This window comes from Ambystoma mexicanum, chromosome 3p, assembly GCF_040938575.1.
Source record: "Ambystoma mexicanum isolate Mex_15411 chromosome 3p, UKY_AmexF1_1, whole genome shotgun sequence".
NCBI classification, from domain to species: Eukaryota; Metazoa; Chordata; class Amphibia; order Caudata; family Ambystomatidae; genus Ambystoma; species Ambystoma mexicanum.
The window spans coordinates 676,840,002-676,859,530 of NC_090925.1; the positions used below are offsets into that span (position 1 = coordinate 676,840,002).

At 45.4% G+C, this 19,529-nt stretch overlaps 1 protein-coding gene across 1 annotated transcript in view; it reads right to left on the bottom strand.

Moving 5' to 3' along the window:
* THOC3 (THO complex subunit 3) overlaps nt 1–13,269 on the bottom strand; it is a 149,550-nt gene extending 136,281 nt beyond the window's left edge. Inside the window, exon 1 of the mRNA XM_069651447.1 lies at nt 13,019–13,269. Coding sequence (XP_069507548.1) covers nt 13,019–13,216 — 198 coding nt within the window. The 5' untranslated portion in view covers nt 13,217–13,269. The remainder of the gene's footprint in view (nt 1–13,018) is intronic.
* Between the last annotated feature and the right edge of the window lie 6,260 nt (nt 13,270–19,529).

Genomic DNA, 19,529 nt, shown 5'->3' on the forward strand with positions numbered 1-19,529 from the left:
TTTACATTAGTCATCATCGAACATACTTAGTTTAAATAATTAAAAAAAGTGAAAAACTGCAAGCAATTAGAATATTTTTGCATAGTTGTATGCTCAAAGGTGTGCACAGAGCCAAGGTAATTTTTGCTAAACTGACCCCAAAAATTGTTTCATGTATATTGGATTCTGTAGCCCAGAATCTGACTCGGTCAGCACCTAAATAATTCAGAAAGTGATTTGAAATGTTCTATCAGAACGAGAAGGCAAATCCAAGAAAGGTGTGCTCCTCTACACCACTGTTACCATTGTTACAATTGGACTGGTACCTCAGACTGGAATGGATTGGCCCTTCTGGTTACTGGACACCGTAGATCAGCAGGATTGCGAGTTTCAGCCGGCCAGCATTAATGGTAGCAAGCCAGATTGGATCAGAATTATTTCCCTTAAGTTTGGGGATGGTTTCAGTATTTGGGCCTAGCTGAAATAGAGTTCAGCAAATGCTGAGGCCTTGGCTTTCAAAGAAATCTTGAATCGGGAACAAGATGAAGAAGTCAGGAACAGAACGCCACACGGAAATCAGGATGGAGTCAGGAATCAGTTTGCGTCTGTGTGTTGTGAGGTTCCCCTATTTGTCCTGCCAAATGGCATCACTAAGTTTATGGTAGCGGCAGACTTACAACCCACACGCACTAGGCTATGATTGGTCAAAGGCACATTTTCGCCTTGCTTTTTGCTGGTTGGATGGCAGAAAGGGTTGTCATATTTTATGATGTGACTTGGGAACTTCCCACAGTTATTTGGACCAAAATTTAACTTTGCCATTAATACATATTTATATAATTATTCCCTGTAATAAAATCGGACACATACATTTCATATTTTGTGGGTTACGTTTACATCCAACTCCCAGGTCGGTGGGATCTTCCTTCGTCTTTCTGAGGAATTTTGTCAATTTTAATCATAAAGGTTTGGCATAACAATTCCTAATTCGGTACCTATATGTGCAATCACCCCTAGAACATTGGTACACAATCTTGATCTGCAGCATTAATAGTTTCTGCACAATTAGTCTTTTTGCATAACTTCAGTTCCTTACGTAGTGAGAAATCCTACCATGTCTTCACATGTCTATCATAAATTCAGATTTCAATGTAGGTACTTTTCATTACTTTACTTATTTTTGCTGCCAAATTAAATGCCATGATGTTCTGTGGCAAAATAAGCAATTTAAACTCAAAATCACAGGTCAGTTTTTTTCTTACTTCCCAAGTGTGAGCAAATGGCCAGTCCCTTGAAGTTCACAGAGAAGCCTCTCCCAGCATCCTGCCCCTCCTCTGGGAGGCTGGTTGTCCAAGCCTTCTATTGCCTTTGTTTGAATCATGTCTAATGAGGTCCTTTGTTATGAGTATGTGAGGCCTCCCAGCAGCAATTAGGCCTTCCTGCCAGCAGTGAAGTGTCAACCTTTCCCAGGCTGAGGATTGTCAAGCAGATTTTAACTCCAAGCTGGGTTACTTTAAGTTTTCACCTACATCTTTCATTAAAATATATAAAATGAACACAGTTTATAGGTGGATTTTTAAATGTCTTAAAGAATTAAACCTTTAAACAAAAATGTGCTTTCAAAAAAGGCGATTTTGCACTTTCTTCATGGAAAAACACATTAAACTGAGTTCTTTTAAATACGATTTTCCTATGCAGCACATACACAGTTTGATTCAGCATTAGGTCTTCCCTTGAGAGCTGGGATTGTTTGCAGTCTGGATACATGTATCGTGCCTCTGTTTAAAGTTTCTGTCTGCACAGCTGATTTTGTTACATGTTGCCATTTTAGCCGCGTTTTTCCCCGTGGAAGTGAAAACAAATGTCCCTGGGCTGCTTTTTCCTTAGATACATTTTCTAAAGCTGTCAGTCAATGGGACCCGGTTCCTCTGAGCCCCACTGGATGATCCTGACATTTCAGTACCCTTTTACTCTCAATGATTCAATGGAAATAAATTGATCTAGGGCCAAAACAGCACTTTTGAAGATTGCAAGCTGGCATTTTAAAAGGCATTTCAGCACAATTCTGAGGCTTTGTTCCATGTTGAATGTAACAGAGCCCACTGACATGCTCTTGCAGTGATAACTGTGGTTTCACCACCCCTTGACTGTGTGTGGCCAGGTGTGCAGCCTTTTCTTGATTGTGACCCAATGCAGTTTTGCAGATTTTGGCGCGCACAGGAGTCGGCGCATCCATTTTGGGCTGTTTCTTTCACCATTTGTAAGTGGGGCACATTGGAATGGGTCAAAATATCCCACAGATCTACCACCGTGCTCAAGCTTCACAAGTGCCCCACCCAGATAGCTTTATTACAGGATTATAACCTGTGGCTAATTTAGGGATTCAGAGATCTCGGCTGCTGAAAGTTTAAACCACGGACTGTGTCACAGGTCTGCTCCAAGCAATTTTGAAGGTGTTCAAAAACAACTGTCTTTTCTTCTCTCCTTCCTCTACTAGTCACCTTCATCCTCCCAAGTTCGAGCTCTAAGGCTGCAGAGTTACTTACAAAATCTGAAGGAGTGAATAAAGCAATTGGGGAAGGAGAGAAGGCGAGTGTGTGGTCGTGGCAAGGTGGAGGAGTGAGTGAATGAATGGAGTGCGGAATCAGATCTGGTATAAGTGCAGGTAGACGAGAGGCAGCCTTACACTCACGTGCACGCTATAAACCCCTAGCAACAAAACATATAGGCGCAGACAAGCATCAAACCGTACATGCACACTTATACATTTGTAAGTGCTTCCCTTTTGAGGTTGAAGTTCTGTAAAATAAACTACAACTCTGGGAGTATATGTTATAATATTTAGGGATGGGTTGCATTTGAGTATCAGGTATTCACCTAATAGGAGTTCTTTCTATGTTTCTTTGTTTAGTAAGTGCTTCTATGTTAGGTGAGCAATTGTTGCAATATCTCCACTACAGAAAATCATCATTAAACAAGCTCAGAAAAGGGCGAGAAAAATGTGAGAGGAGCTACTTAATGGTTTGGTGCCTTGAAGGCCCTTCAAGGGATAAAAAGGTTTGCACTTCTTCCACAATGCCCATACCAGGAATATCCTCAGATGAGAACAGTGATGCAGACCCACTGGCTGAACATTGCAGTTTTGAAGTTCAGATGTATTGGAACCTCACAGAAATACAGCTTCAAGGTTGGCACCTACGTTTTATATATATTTTTTTCTTACTATTTTATTCTCCGTTTTCTCCTCTCCTCGCCCCCTTTTCTTTTTTCTGTGCACTTAATCTTTCAGAATTGTCCCTGGGCCTAGTATGAGAGCTACAAATGTTTGTCTCCTCCCTGCCATTAATTGTCCCCCATCCCCTCCAGCACCATCAGGCTTAGTACGATAGTCGCTTGTATTGTTCCTCTCCCTCCTTTCTCCCCCCCCCCACTCACCTATTGTTAATCTCCAGCTCTACCAGAAATGTCGTCAGATCAAGTACGGTAGTCGCCTGTCTGTTTCCCATTTCCTTCCTATAAAAGTTGCCAGGCCAAGTACGATAGTTGATTTCACATTATTATTGTTCATCGCCTGTAAGAATGTCATTGTATTTTCGCTTGTTCCCTCCCTTGCTGTGAAGCGCTTTGAAAAACATTGTGTATAGGCATTATTTAAATAAACTATCATATCATATCACTTTGCACAGGACAAGCCCCAACTGTGTGAACTTGCTGTTGCCATGAATTTCCACCCCGACACGAAGACATAAGCCTTTCTAGGCAATACAATCTAGAAAAACGTGCTGTGAATTCTACTGGTTAAACATTAGAAAAAGTGGGTGGGGTGCAGTTAAGATTTGCTCACCAGTTCTATGTGGAATACCGAGAAACAAGAGATGCAATCTGAGCACTTGTAGGTAAAAAGTAGGTGAAAGCCCTGTCAGAAAGAAAAAGACAATGGTCCGAATCTGTTGCGCCACAATTTCTTGTATCTATATGGAGTCTTTCAAACTTGTACGTTTAGGTACACTTTCATTTCTTCATGTATTGTGCATTCACTCCATTATGTCTTCATTGTTTCTTATTTTTCCATTTCCTGACTCAATTGGTTGATTTGTGTAAATTGTACATTGGCTAAGATTCCCTCTCAAAGTCCCTCGACACGAGTTTCCCCATCTTATATTATCAGACGGTTCATCAGGAGGGATTCAACTCAATTATAATAAAGCTTGAACCTGTAATTAAATGGAAATATGTGCATCAATACCTATAGTAAATTAGAAACAGCTATACTGCGAGATCTCCATTTGTGTAACTTGTGTATTGGGACACTTGTTTTTCATTCTCTAGTTTTAAAGCTTGAAAGTGCCTTATGGGGCGTTACCCATTCTTACCTTAATTTAGCTTACTTGTGGATTTTGAGATCGTTATGTCCTTCAAAAAGTCTTTGCAGATGATGAATATACTGTGGTTATTCTCTAGTGGACATATAGTACTGTCTCCATTGTAGAATCAATTTCTTGCTTTAATTGAAAATCTATTGCGATCTTTCTAAAAGAGGGGGGAAATAAATGAAGAGCCATACTTATTGCTCTCTATTATGTGTCATTTCCTACTGTTTCATATAAGCTGCTGTGTACACAGCTCACAATATCTCATTTATAAATTGCTTTTTTGTTGGCCCAGTGACTTACCTTGAGAATACCGTTTTTCAGTATTTCTACACGCTCGAAGTTTCCTCGCGGCATTTCGGCCGTGCTATTTTCAAAATGCCTGCTTATTATATGTACGTGGTAACGTCAAATTTGCATCACCGCGTCATAACCCAGTCTCCATTTTGGATTGGGGAACCATTTTGTTGCCATAGTTTACTTTCTGGAAAACAATTGCGGTGTACCAAACTATGTTGGAATTGAATGAGTTTACAATATTGATGTATATTGTTGGGCTGTTAAATGCTTAGAAGACAAATATAGCCGCCCTGCAACATGGGGTAGGCACCATGTTTATGCTCTCTGAATTGACTTGTGCATCTGTGTGCCGCCGCCCTGCAACATGGGTTAGGCACCATGTTTTATGCTCGCTAAATTGACTCTTGTATCTGTGTGCCGTTGCTGCCTTGTAACATGGGTTAGGCACCATGATTATGCTCCAATGGATATGATCACCACGTACCTCTCTTTTGCACTTTGCTTATAATGCCTGACTTTGCACTTTTCCACATTGCTGTAATGCACCCTTATGCTTCATATTCTGCAATCAATCTCTTAAGCGCCTAGATAGTGCTATACAAATAAACTCATTCTTTTCATTTCTCTCTTCCCCTCTTTTAATATACAATCCTTCACTTGAAATGATGAATGAACTGATAAACATTTTATATTGTTGGAGATCTAGTTGGCTATTCCTATTACTAGATGGAATCAATACTTTATATGTAAAGACATCTACTGAATGAGGTCTTGTGCGAGTTCATACATATGATGGGAGACTGAAATGCACACTAAATACTTGACAAGCTTATGCACTACATGAAAATTATAAAGATAATGGAATCATAAACAGTGATGCATCTCAGCTCTCCTTCTCCTGCTAGACCTCTCAGCGGCATTTGATTTGGTAGATCACAAAACCCTATATCATCATCTATCTTCCACGGCCAACTTCTCCCCGAAAGCCTGTGAATGGATATCGTCCTTCCTCAGAGAAAGAGTGATGAAGGTGTTCTCCGATTCCTCGAGTGCCATCCCAAGTCCAATTAAATGTGGGGTCCCTCAAGGATCCTGCATAGCACAACTCTCTACAACCCGTTTACCAGGCCACTGTTCCAAATTCTCAATGCCCTGGGCATCTCATATAGTAACTATGCAGATGACACCCAGGTGCTCATCTCACTGACAGGTGACAATTCAGTCCTGGATGGCTGAAAACTGGCTGTGTCTAAACAGTGAGAAAACGGAACTCCTGCTAATTGGATCCACAGCTACACTGGGCAAATTGGGCTTGCAATACGGCTCATTCACAATAGATAACTTTATGTTATCAAGACACTATGTGTGTATTTTGAACTTAGCATGACCATGGAGAGGCAGGTTAATGCCATAGCCTCCTCAGCTGCCTATCATTCCAAACTTATCAATGCAGTCAGGCCGTTCCTATCACAAGAGAACTGCTTCACCATTGCTAGGCCCACCATCGGGTCCAGGCTGGATTACTCCAATGCTCTCTTTGCTGGAACGTCCCAAAATAATTTGGCTAAACTCCAAGTAGCTCAGAATAATGCCCTGAGGGCCGCAGCTGGTATCACACGTAGGGATCACATTTATGGGGTCAGAAGGCAGGTGCACTGGCTACCTGTCAAAGAAAGGATTATTTTCAAAACACTGGCAATTGCACACAAATGTCTCCATCAATAGCGCCCATTTACCTAGCTCAAAGGATCATCAAAAAAACACCCCCTAGACCTTCCAGAACTGCATATGCCAATCGCCTCATTGTTCCTCCTACACGAAGAGTAGGAGCCGGTGGTTCTAGGTTCCCAACCCAGGCTGCAACCTACTGGAACACCCTCCCAGCAGGGGCGCCAAGTATGGGAGGGCTCCGGGACCCGAGCCCCCGACGGCAGAATGAAGTCGGGGCTGAGCCCCCTCTCCCCCCGGGCCGCAGAGAAGAGACGTAGTATGGATGGCCCTTTGTTCCATCCATACTGTGTTTCTCTCTGGCGGCCCAGGTAAAATCCGGATTAAAAAACAATGTTTAGAGTTGAGGGACAGATGCAAAGCAAGAGGCTCTTGCTTTCCATCTGTGCCTCCATTTCTAAAAATCGTTTTGGGTTGGGTGTATTTGTACATCTGTGCACCCCACTTTGGAAGAGGAGTGCACAGATGTAGAGGAACACCCAACCCAAAACGATTTTTAGAAATGGAGGAACAGATGGAAAGCAAGAGCCTCTGTCCCTCAATTTATAAAAATCGTTTTGGGTTGGGTGTACCTCTACATCTGTGCACCCCTCTTGCATTGCATCTGCGGAGGGAGGGGGCAGGGAGAGAGCAAATGAGACTGGTTGCATGTCTCCGAGTGTGCACGTGGTGAGGGTGAATGCTATGGGCGGGGAACAGAGGCATTGAGGAAGAGAACTCCCCTGAATTCTAAGGAAGGAAACAGTATGGGGGGGTGTGGGGCAGTAGAATGTGATAATTCGGCATTTTCAAGACCACACAAATCGGCCAAAATAAAATCTGTCTTTTTTGTATTTTTTCTTCATAATGCAGAATTATCACATAGAACTCAGTATGAATCTATGCTTCACTTTTAATGGCACTTCTCAATAGGGCTGCTATACTTCAATAGGAAATGACCAACACTACCCCGCAAGGAATTGCATACTCTTGATGCCACCAAAGCAGCACTTCACCCACCACAGTTGCTTTATTTTTAATGGCACAGTGTGTGTACTTCTCAGCCACTCTGCTTTACATTTAAACAGACCGAATTGTCATTTCTCAGCAGAACTGCAAAACTATACCATTGTGTTCTGTATGTTGAGTACTACTTCACCACGAATGTGGATTCATGGCACTCTCCCAGTGTCTAAATAGTAGATCTGGCTACATTCAATTGGCAACAGGCATGTCCCGAGCTGCCTGCTGTCCATAAGCTGCCACTCAGGATGTTGGAAGCCATCATGGGGCAAGAGATAGAAGGTTTGTGTCTGTAAGATATCACAATATACAATTGTCTTCCCAGATGGGAGACTCACTCCATTAATATACATGGGGTCACTGAGATGACCAAGAGTGAAACTGTACATTCAGTTGTGAGATTACCAGCAACAGGTGATACTAGCCAAGGAGTGAGGTGCCCACTCAATCAGACCCTCCAGCTTATAGCGATTTTGCGATCCTGCAAAATGCTGCAAAAATGGCCGTTTTGCGCAAAAGGCCGCAAAAACGGCAGTTTTGTGCAAAAACAGCATCTTTTAAAAACTTTTTTTTTACTTTTTTTGTAAGTAATTTGCAAAAATTACTGTTTTAAGAAAAATTATACTCGGGGTGCCAGGTTCTCAATTTTATTTTTTACACAAGAAATGAAATTTGCCAAGGCATCTCATCACTTGCGCCACAAAAAAGTGCAGCCCAATCCACAAGGGACACATGAATGGGCACATTTTATATGCGCGCCCATTCAGATGGCCTTTTTCACCTCCTTCATCAAATAAAGTAGCGTTTCTGTCAATTTAAAAGTGCATCCCTCATTTCCAAGCAAAATGCACTTTTAAATGTGTAGAAATTGTAGACAACCCTACGCGCATGGGATGTGGGGCTGACACTGGATGACAGGGTCTTTCCTGACCCTGTCATGCATTTCTTTTAAGGTATGAACCGCTGCTGTGTTGCTTGCATTTCTGTTCCTCAAACAGGATCAAAATGAATTTTTTGGGTCGCATTTTACAGCGGCAGGCACCTGGAGGGCCTGTCCCTGTGAAAGGCGCTGGGAGCTTGCAGAACACTGTCAGGAGAGCGATTCCATTCAAAGTACTGCCCATTTTGATGACAAAAATCTATCGAATGTTCCAATTTGACCTATTTCGTCCAGTACTATTCGATCGATTTTTATAAATACTGAACATATGTTGCGGGGGTGTAACCCGCTACCCATGTTCAGTATTTTTGGTCTAGGGTGGTTGAGAAGTGTTTTCCCCTTTTTCTTCAAAATTGGAGGCGGGGACAGAAAAAAAGAAAATAACGAAAAAGGGACCCTGCGGAGTCGGATCCAACCCGCGTTAGAGGGACGGATCTGGCACCGCAGGGTTGCAGGGGAAGCAGCAGCGACCAAGCAGTTAAGTAGGGGAGGTGGTGGGGTGGTGGTGAAAGGTACATTTTGGCTTGTTTGGCAGAAGTGCAAATCAATTTGCAGCGAAATTGACTACGGTCAATTCCGCCGCAAATAATTACACTTCGGTCAAACAACCCAGATCACCATTCAAGGCAGCTAGCCAGCACACAATTTGCGGTACAGCTCAAGCCTGTGGAAATGCGCCGGTCACCTTTGAGAATAAGGTGACCTTCTCATTTCCAAAAATAGCATATCCTCCGTTCTTTTTTTAAATGCCCCATTATTTGAGGAACTGGGTCAAAATGTACCATTCAAAAAAATAAAAAAAATGGTTACACTATGAGAGAGAGGGAGAGTGATGGGTGAGATGTGAAGTGATAGGCAAGAAAGCAGAGGGAGAGCAGTGGGTCAGAGGAGGAAGCGCTGCACAAGAGAGCAGAGGAAGCAGTGATGCGGTGGGCCAGAAATCTGAGAGCAAGCAGAGGTACAGAAAGTAGAGGGAGCGTGTGGTCAGTGAGCCAGAAAGCAGAGAGGAAGCGGTTGGCCAGAAAGAGGCAGTGAGCTGCAGATTGGGAAAAAGGATGAGGGAAGAGTGCGATAGAATGGGAGAAAGGATGCAAGATGCAGAAGCAGCACAAAAGAATGAAGGACTGTATATTTGCGGAGGAATTGGAGAGTGTAAGGTGCGAGTTGGGAGTACGATTTGGTGTGGCAGGGGCTGGGCAGTGTAAATTGTGACTTGACAGTGTGACATAGCACGTGTGTATTTGTATGACAGAGTGAGAGGTTAAGGAATGTAAGTTGTGATGGAGAGTTGGTGAGATGTGTGTTGGTGAGAGAGGTGTGTTGGTGTTTGGGGGATTGGAGAACATAGAAGGGGAATATTTTCAGCATTACAATTGATAATGATCAATTTAGTTAATACTATTAAATAGGCATGAACATTAAACCAGAAATGTAGCCAAGCCAGAGACATCTGGGACTCTTCCTTTTAAATTAATACAAAAGATATATAATAATGATACCCTGGCTCTTTTGTAGCCTTGCACTATGCCTATTTTCTGCAATGTGTCAATCTTACACCCTCCAGTTAATACAAAATGTCCCACAAAAATTCTGCAATAAATAAAGGTTTGTGCCGCAAAATTTGCCATTTCATGCCACAAAATCCTGGAAGATCTGCTCAATATATCACACTGTTTAAGTGTGTGAGACCCATCCTAAATGCTTGCCCAAAGAGCCTTGGCCAGAATTTCACACTGAAGAAGTGAGCATGTGATCCAGGGTCTGCAGCCCACACACACACGCAGGGAATTTCCATGCTCCCACTTGCGAGATTTGCACCAAATTAGTGAGATTGTGCGCCAAGGTAGGATGCACACGCACAGTCTTTGCTCTGAGGTTTGACACACTCACGGGATGGGATGGCATTTCGGTCTCCCATCCTACTTGTGTTGCTCTGCCTTTTGAGGGCCACATGAGGACCCTGGCTCCTGCCCTGGCTGACTTTTGCAACCACTCCTTCGCCTCTGGAGTCTTCCCATCCCCACTCAAGCACTCCCTTGTGCACCCTCTTCTTAAGAAACCCTCTTCCGACCCCTCCTGCCCGGTTAACTATCGCCCAATCTCCATCACTCCCTTCCTGGGCAAGCTCCTGGAGAAACTGGCCATCTCCCAGCGTAACCTCCATGCTGAAACTGTTGGTAGTCTCCATGACCATCAATCTGGCTTCAGAGCGGCCAGAAGCACGGAAACTGCTCTCCTGAACATCCGTGAGGACCTACTCTTGAACCTCGACTCAACACTCCGTGTGTTCTCATTCTGCTCGATCTCTCTTCTGCCTTTGACACTGTCAACCATGCCATCCTGCTCAACCGTCTCCGTGATAACCTGGGTATCACTGGTCAGGCTCTGGCGTGGCTGACCTCTTTCCTTTCCAATCGACCCTCCCAGGTCCAACTTGGGTCCTTCCTCTCTGACATCTTTTTCTCTACCTGTGGTGTTCCCCGGGATCTAATCTCTCTCCCTGGCTGTTCAACCAGTATCTGGCACTCCTTGCCCACCGCATCGCCGCTCTCTGCCCCTACTTTCAGTGCTATGCGGACGACACCCAGCTCATTTTCAGGCTACCCTCGGCCTCCTCCTCTCCTTCCCTCATCTCTGACTGTGTCTGCCATCCAGGAATGGTGTGCCGCCAATGACCTCTGCCTTAATGCTAGTAAGACTGAGATTCTACTCATCAGCACACCCACTCCCTCCTTCCCTGTAGCTCTCTGGCCAGCCTCGCTTGGCCCTCCTCCTGCAAGGCAAAAAACCTCGGGGTCATCTTCGACTCCACACTCTCCTTCTCTCCTCATATATCTGACGTCTCTAAGAAGTCACACTACCAGCTGCACCTCCTCAGAGGTATTCTTCCCTTCCTCTCCTGCCCCCAGAAGCTCACTGTCTCCCGAGCCCTGGTTCTCTCGAAGCTGGACTACTTTAACGGCCTCTATCTTAATCTGCCTGCCTCCACTCTCCGCCCCCTGCAACTCATCCAGGACAGAACTGCGAGACTTGTCCTTGGCCTCATGCCCAGGGACCGTATTTCTCCAGGACTGAAATCTCTACACTGGCCCCCAGTGGCTGCGAGGATTAAGTTCAAAACCCTCTGCATTGTCCACAAGGCCTTCTGGGGCCTAAATACCTTCAACTCTCTCTTCCTAAATATCTTCCTTCCTGAACCCTTCGCTCATCCATCTCCAACTCCCTCAGGGTCAGCCGCTTCTCGAAGCAACGAGCTGGGGGTAGATCTCTCGCCGTGGCAGGGGCCTCCCTCTGGAACAGCCTTCCTGCCTCCCTGAAACTTGAGGAGAACCATCTCCGGTTCCGGAAGCACCTCAAAACCTTCCTCTTTGCTTCTGCTTTCTCTCTCCCTCTCCCCTGCTAAATTCTCGACTGAATCTGCACCGAATCTGCAACTGGGCCACTCTCACCGACCTCGGTCCTGGGCCCAGCCACTCTCCTCTTGCACTGCCTCCCTGGCAACCCCTGCACTGAGGGACTGTCTCTGTATCCCTACAGCCCCCCCTTTCCCAGCACTTGCCTGCACTTACCTTGCACTTGCCACCAGCTGGACCTATTTATTTACTTTATTCTACTTACTTGTACTGCACTTCCCCCCTCCCCTTCCCCTTGCACTTTTCCCTTCCCCCTACCCCTGCACTTGCGCGGTCTGAATGACACCTGGCCTAGTAGGATCGTTGTCTGTCTTCCCCTTGTTCCCCCCTCCCTGCCTCGTCGCGCCTTAAAACACTTGTGTATAGGCGCATTACAAATGCCATATCATATCATATATCATACTACAACCTGGATTATTATAGAGGGGTGGAGTAGGGGCAGTGAGGGCCTACTGGAATGCAACTGGAAGGCTGAAACCTCCTTCTTACTTGACTTTAGTATATGCAGTACAAGCTAGCCAATGTTTCCACTGTTCTGCACCCCACCCCCTTGCACCAAGTTGGCGACTACATGCAAATGGTCATAACTGCCGGTGATGTAACTTGCTACATTTGGGCAACCCCCGGGGGAAATTCATAAGTCAGCTCCCCTGCCTCCCACCCCAAGTCAGAATGATCGTATCTCGTACAGCCTTCCATAAGGCGTTAAAGACGAGGATTTTTGTTTGATTCGCAACGGTATTAATCCACTGTACTGGGCCTCTCTCCTGTAACCCTGAAGCAAGCCTGCATACATATTCTTTACAGCGCCTCTATGCTCGTTGGCTGTAGTGCGCTATACAAATATTGAAATAATCTCCACGTCTGTGTTCAGGCCTGAAAAACAACTGTCCATAGAACAGATCCAAGACGCTTCTTTATATCCAAGTAGTTTCTCATGGTCCGCCCCCCTCATCCTCTTGGGGGCATATCAATTATGTTCCAAACCAAAAGCCCCGTTAAGAAGTCTGAGGCACCAACACAGAAAATGAAAATCAAAAGACGTGTTAAACGTCTTTTGACATGTATAATTGTACCGAGGATGTTACATACACATAACCTTTCAACAGTTACTTGAAAATAACTACCGCACACAACTTTTTAATTGTATACACAAAGCCAACCGAATGCGTTATTCAAACGCCCAGTGTACATTAGTTCTTTGTCGCTGACAGCTTCACATCGCTTCGAGTCTTTCAATTGGGCTTTGAATCAGCAAGCACCAATGGTCATTTCTTTCCCCTTACCAGTCGGTCTTTTTCCAACAGGAAAACACTGGCCGTCTTGTCGAAGGACCCCGATGCTAGCCGGCGACCGTCACAGCTCCACGCCACAGAGTGCACTTTGGAGGAATGAGCCAGAAACTCACGGGTCTTGCAGTTTCCCCGAAAGAACTCCTGCATCTCCTGAGCATATTGGGAAGCCATGGCGAGACGGAGCGCCATGGCAATACTGCGCCTGCGCACGACACAGACTCATGCAGCCAATCACTGGCGAAGCAGGACTAGAGCCCCGCATAAGTTAAAAGTTTGTGTGTTTATGGGAATGGTTGCGGCCATCTTAGAATCATGATTTTCCGTTCAATGAGAAGTCAATGTACACGTGCAGCTCTAAAATGACAGACCCCACTAACACAGGAGACATTTTTTTTAAAGCAAATCCTATTATTACAGGCACGGCAGTTTGTTGCCAATTTGGTGCTCAGGGCGAAACACTAGCATGTGCCCCCTTGAATGGCACTTCACTCCCAAACTCACCTCTGTGTCATGCGACAAAACCCTCTTCAATATCAAATCATTGCTAAACAAATACAGTGGGTTTTATTACATTGTAATTCAAGTACTTTACAGGAGAAATCGAATGTGGAAACACAGATGTTGCTGCCCAGAAAAATGGTTCTTCTGTCACCTGCTCTTAGGGAAGGTCTTGCCTGAATGCAGTGTCAAACTGTCTGTACTGATACACTGTGGTTTGACCAGCCTGCTGGGGTATGAGGGCACTGTTATGCTCTTTCAAATGTGACGGCACAGTAATAATGAAGCAGGGAGGCAAATGTAAACACATAGCCCTGTGGATATGCAGCAATCTCTTTATTAAGCGCGAATTGCCGCCTGAGCAGAAACTCAACCACGTGGGCCGCAACCCAGAAAACATAAAGATGGAAAGGAAACACGGCTCCTTAACAATAGAAATGGGAGGTTACATCTTCCCCTTCCTCAACAGAAAACTTGGGGTCTCTTAGTTCATTTCTTCTATCCACATTGAAGGCCTGCGCACCACTCTTCGCGAGGGGATGCGTACCGTTGGGCACTCGCTTGTGGTGCAGTCACTGGCGCTATCACCAGCGTCCCTGTCCTCTTCTCTGTATTCAGAGTCTGAATCCGAGGAGTCCTCTTCCGTGATAGGGTTGGTGTTTTCCTGGCCTCTGTCACCTTCGAAAGTTCGGAAAAATGATGAGTTCTGGATGATGGTGCCCCGTGGGCTTGCCGCAGTTATCATTGACCCTTGTATGTGTGTTACGGTCATTGGTTCAGGCTTGAACACAGGGATGTCTTTGACATCCTGGCTTTGTTTTACCAGGACTTGGTCCCCTATCTGGATGTGGCAGGGTTTTGCTTTCCTTTTTTGGTCGGCATATTTCTTCATCCTTGCTTTGCTATCTCTGTCCTTTGTTCTTGTGGTGTCGAAGTATGTGTTGGGGAGCGAGGCACTTGGATTTTGTGGCAGTGTGGTTCTTACCACTCATCCAAACATCAGTGCCGAGGGACACTCTCCTGTTAAGCTGTGTGGGGTGTTTCTGTGTTCTCTTAGTAACGTGCATATTGCCTGCATGAAAGAGCCATTGGTGATTGAGCAGATTTGTAGGGCCCGTTTCAGGTTACCCATAAATCTTTCCACCGTTCCACAGCGGCGTGATCTTGCGATGCTGAAAGCCAAGATGTTCTGCGAACATGGCGAAATCATGTCCGCCGAATGGGAGGCCATTGTCTGATGTTAATGTGAACGGAATCCCATAATATGCAAAAGTCTTGTCTAATGCCGGTATTACTGCTCGGGCACTGGTAGAGTGAATGAGATGCACCTCCGGGAATGTGGACATATCGTCGAATCGCAAGCACGTACTTGCCATTTGCTAATGGGCCGAACATGTCAATGGCAACCTCGTCCCATACTTGCAGTGGCATTAAAGACATTTTGAGGGGCTCTGGAAAAGTGCATGGGACGACTGCCCTACATGCAAAGCATTTGCTGAGTATCTGTTCGAATTTCTCGTCCATCATGGGGAACCACACTTTGGTCCTTAGCTGTCACTTCGTCGATACAATTCCCCTGTGTCCCAAGTGTGCTAGTGCCAACAGTTGTTCTTGCAAGCTTGTGGGGATGACGATTCTATTTTCTTTGAGTAGGAGTGCTTCCGGAGACATAGGCAGCGTGTGGTTGATGAGTTTGAATGTGCAAAAATCTCTCTCTTCGGCTGAAGATAGGGTTTTCCCAGGGTCGGTTTTGGCGTGCCACTGATTTGACCTCAGGCATTCTTGTACTTTTTGAAGTAGATGGTCATTCTTCAGAGCTTCTACTAGCTGAGCACTTATGATGGACTTGGGAAGTGCATTGCTTATTAAGTAGTGTATGTACTGGTTTGCTTTGTTGGACTGGCGTTCCTCATGGGCAGGAAGCTGGTATCTGGACAGGAAGTCCACCGGGTTGTTGTCCTTCCCTAGGCGGTCTATAATCTTAAATGAGTATTCTTGCAGTCTTAGACCCCACCTTGCGATGCGTGGTGGCATCTTAGCTGTAGGTTTGCCATATATTGTGGTCAGAGCCTGGTGATCAGTGATGATTGTGAATGGTCGTCCATATAGGAACAGGTGGTAGTGTTGGCATGCCCACACAACCGCACGGCTTTCCTTCTCCGGTTGTGAATATGCGCATTTGGTTGTTGAGAGGCTGAGGCTGGGATAGGCTACGATGTGCCTCGGGGAGTCGGGTAAGGCTCCTGGTCTAGATTGTGCGAGTATCGTTCCTAGCCCAACAGGGCTGGCATCCATTGTCAATTCTGTGTCTAGACCCGGGTCATAGTATGCCATGCAGGATGCTGACGCGATGCGTCTCTTGATTTCCTAGAAGGCTTCTTCGCACTTGTCAGACCAGTAGAAGTCTTGATGTTTCCCTGTCAGTAGTCGGAGGGGTGTGCTCACTGAAGCAAAATCCTGAATGTAGCGCGTACAGTAGCTCGCCATTACCAGGAATTATATAACTGCAGATCCGGAGGTAGTTGTGGGAGCCTCCACAGGTGCTTTTACGTTTTCTGGGTCCGGTTGTAGGCCATTGCTTGAAAATATCTGTATGATAAATTTTAATGCGGATTTGTGCACTTGCACTTGTCTGGGTTGAGCGTGAGGTGAGCATCCTCAAGGGCCATACAAACTCTTCTTAATGTGTCATCGTGTATTTCTTGGGTAGTGCCGAGAATTAAAATGTCATCACTATAATTTAAACAATTTGGAATGTGCTTGATAACTTGATGGATTTCGTTTTGGAATATTTCAGACGATGATGACACTCCAAAGCTGAGTCCTTTGTACCTAAACAGGCCCAGGTGTGTGGAGAAAGTGGTGATGTATCGGGATGATGGATGCAGTTCAAGTTGGTGATATCCCTTATTTAAGTCCAATTTGGAGAATACGTTTGCCCCATGTAGTAGATGCATCATGTCCGTCAAACTGGGTGCAAGATGATGTTCTCTTTCTATGGCTACATTTGGGGCACTCATGTCCACGCAAATGCTGATGCTGGTTTTGTTTTCGTTTTTAGGCACGGGCATAGTGGGGGATACCCACGGTGTGGGTCCCGACGCAGATTCCATTATGTCTTGTTCCAACAGGGATTGAATTTCATCCTCCACATGTCTCTGGATATTTAGGGGAATGCCTCTGTAGTGTTAAGCCGTCGGTTGATTCTGCGTGTTTAGATGCAATTTGATTTGTTTGCCCTTGAGCTTCCCCAGACCTTTAAATAACGACAGAAACATTTTCTGTATCATTTCCTTCGGGCTGGTGGTGTATGCTGCAGACATGATCTGGTACATTATATGTATGAGACCCATTTGAATGGCTGATCGGAAACTGAGTGTGCTTCCCCCTGGTAGCTCTTCTTTTATGACATAAGTTTAGATTTATTAGACTTTTGTCCTTGTATTGACATGTAGCTGTAAACATACCTCAACAGTTGAGAGGTGTGTTCGATCCATATGCGTAGATCAGGGTGTCTGCTTCGCGTACATCTTTCTTTGTGGTCAGAGACTCATATGTGTCCTCGTTGATTACATTTACTGTGGCACCGGTGTCGATTAGAAATTCACGACTCTGCCCATTTACTTGTAGCAATAATGTCAGACTGTATTCTGCAGCAATGCTATTCGCTATAGCATGAGCGTATCCTCTCTTGCGATCTTCGCTGGAGGAAGAGGAGTGTGAGTCCCAACGACGTCGTTGTCATGCCTGCTGGACATATCTCTGGACCAGGAACGACCTCTCCATACAAAATGAGTTACGCCCATAGAACCACTAGACCATTCTACTCGAAATGGAGGTTGTTCGATGCATTGCCCGGAAAACGATGTCTGCATTTTTCACGTCGTTAAAATTCACGTGATTTAGTTCCGCCACGTGTATCACGGCAGTGCATACATAAGCGTTTTGCAGCTGAACTCCGGACCTGAGTTCTCGCATTCCCTTCAGCAATTTCTTTGGCCTTTTTTGAGCGTGTTTTCCTCCACACGCTAATTCCTGGAGCCGTGTATCCTGTTCGCGTGCCAAATCTCCACGCGGACGCTGTCTGCAAGCGCGGCTGTCCTGAGCTGCGTGTATCCTGTTCGCGTGTCAAATCTCCACGCGGACGCTGTCTGCAAGCGCGGCTGTCCTGAGCTGCGTGTATCCTGTTCGCGTGCCAAATCTCCACGCGGACGCTGTCTGCAAGCACGGCTGTCCTGAGCTGCGTGTATCCTGTTCGCGTGCCAAATCTCCACGTGGACGCTGTCTGCAAGCGCGGCTGTCCTGAGCTGCGTGTATCCTGTCCGCGTACTAAATCTCCACGCGGACGCTGTCTGCAAGCGCGGCTGTCCTGAGCTGCGTGTATCCTGTTTGCTTGCTAAATCTTCACGCGGAAACGCTGTCTCCAAGCGCGGCTGGCCTGGCTGCATGTACGCTGTCGCGTGCAACCCTGCACGTGGTTTTCTGAACTTCTTTGAACCTTTGGTGCCTGTGACAGTTAACAGATGAAAATCTAATTTTGTTCTTCGTGGGAAAGAAAGTATTTCATGAACTATTGGAAGGTGATTGTGCACAGTACTTTGGTCGGTATCCTGTGGTGCACCAACCCGGTATCTAGCGTGAGCCTCGTGCCGTTCGGGATAAGCCGCCCTTACTAATCTTCCCATCCTTTATCGTTGTTTCAACTCCTGGTTTTCTTCAAGAGACTTTCGTTGAATTCTTCAGTTTGGCCATAAGGTTAGTGTTTCGAATTAATGCTAATACTGTGCTATCATAGTGATTTGAGTTTGGGACAGTTTCTTATGATACTTTATCTATCCTAGGCATATCTTACGATACAATACCCACGCCCTTTCCAGTGATCCATCTCTCTGCCTGTTTTATCAGTCAGAGAGTTGTATCATTTGGAAGGTCTAATTTGACCTACCTACAATCAAGTCGTGTGAAAAAGGATCCGGAAGAGCCCTACCAATTGCATCCTTTTTTGGTTAGCGTATCCTTTTCAATTGATACATTGGTGATTTTTGACAGAATCAGAACCCATGGAGGGCACGGATCCTTTAACTGTTTTGACTCAGTTAATCACTGACTTGAGAAATGAAATGATTACGGCACAGGACATGCTACGGCATCAAATGGATGTTATGCAAGATGCCATGCATGCCACTCCTCAGGGAGCACAGGTTCCAGTAGCCACTGCATCTGGATCTGGGACTACGACACCATCATTATCACAGGAAACTCTTAAAGTGGTTATGCCCACACAGTTTCCCTTGGCTCCCCCGGAAAGGTTCACAGGTGATCCTAAAACCTATAGAACTTTTGTTAATCAGTGCCGACTTCATTTCCTTTGCCGGCCTAATTCGTTTCCCGATCTAACTACTAAAGCAGCATTTGTGCTTTCCCATTTGGGGGGTACAGCTGCTGCTTGGGCAAATCCTTTATTGGAATCAAATAGCCCCTTGTTGTACAATTGCGATGATCTTCTGGCTGCTATGAACAAAGTCTTTGATATGCGCTACGCTACTCAAGCCACAGATCTGGAGTTGCTGAATCTACAACAAGGCACTTAACCTCTGTTGGCTTACATCGCACGATTCAACCAATTAACAGCCGAAACCCAATGGCCGGAAGACAAGAAGACGGCTGTTTTCTACAAGGGTCTTTCAGAAGAACTCAAAGATGCCTTGTCCATGGTTCCAGTGGTTCCTACATGTTTTTCAGAATTTCTTGATTTGATTTTACAAATTGATGCCCAAAGAAATGCCCGCAAAGGAGAGAGAAAACCTTTCCTTCATGCACCGGTTCGTTCTGATACACCGGCAGCTTCTTCGAATGATCCTGAACCAATGCAAATTGGTGCGGTGAGAGGCCGGTTGTCTAGAGCAGAAAGAGAGAACCGAAGAAAAAATAATTTATGTATGTATTGCGGTTCATCTGAGCATTTACTGGCGGCATGTCCTAAAAAACCAGTTAAGCCTTCGGG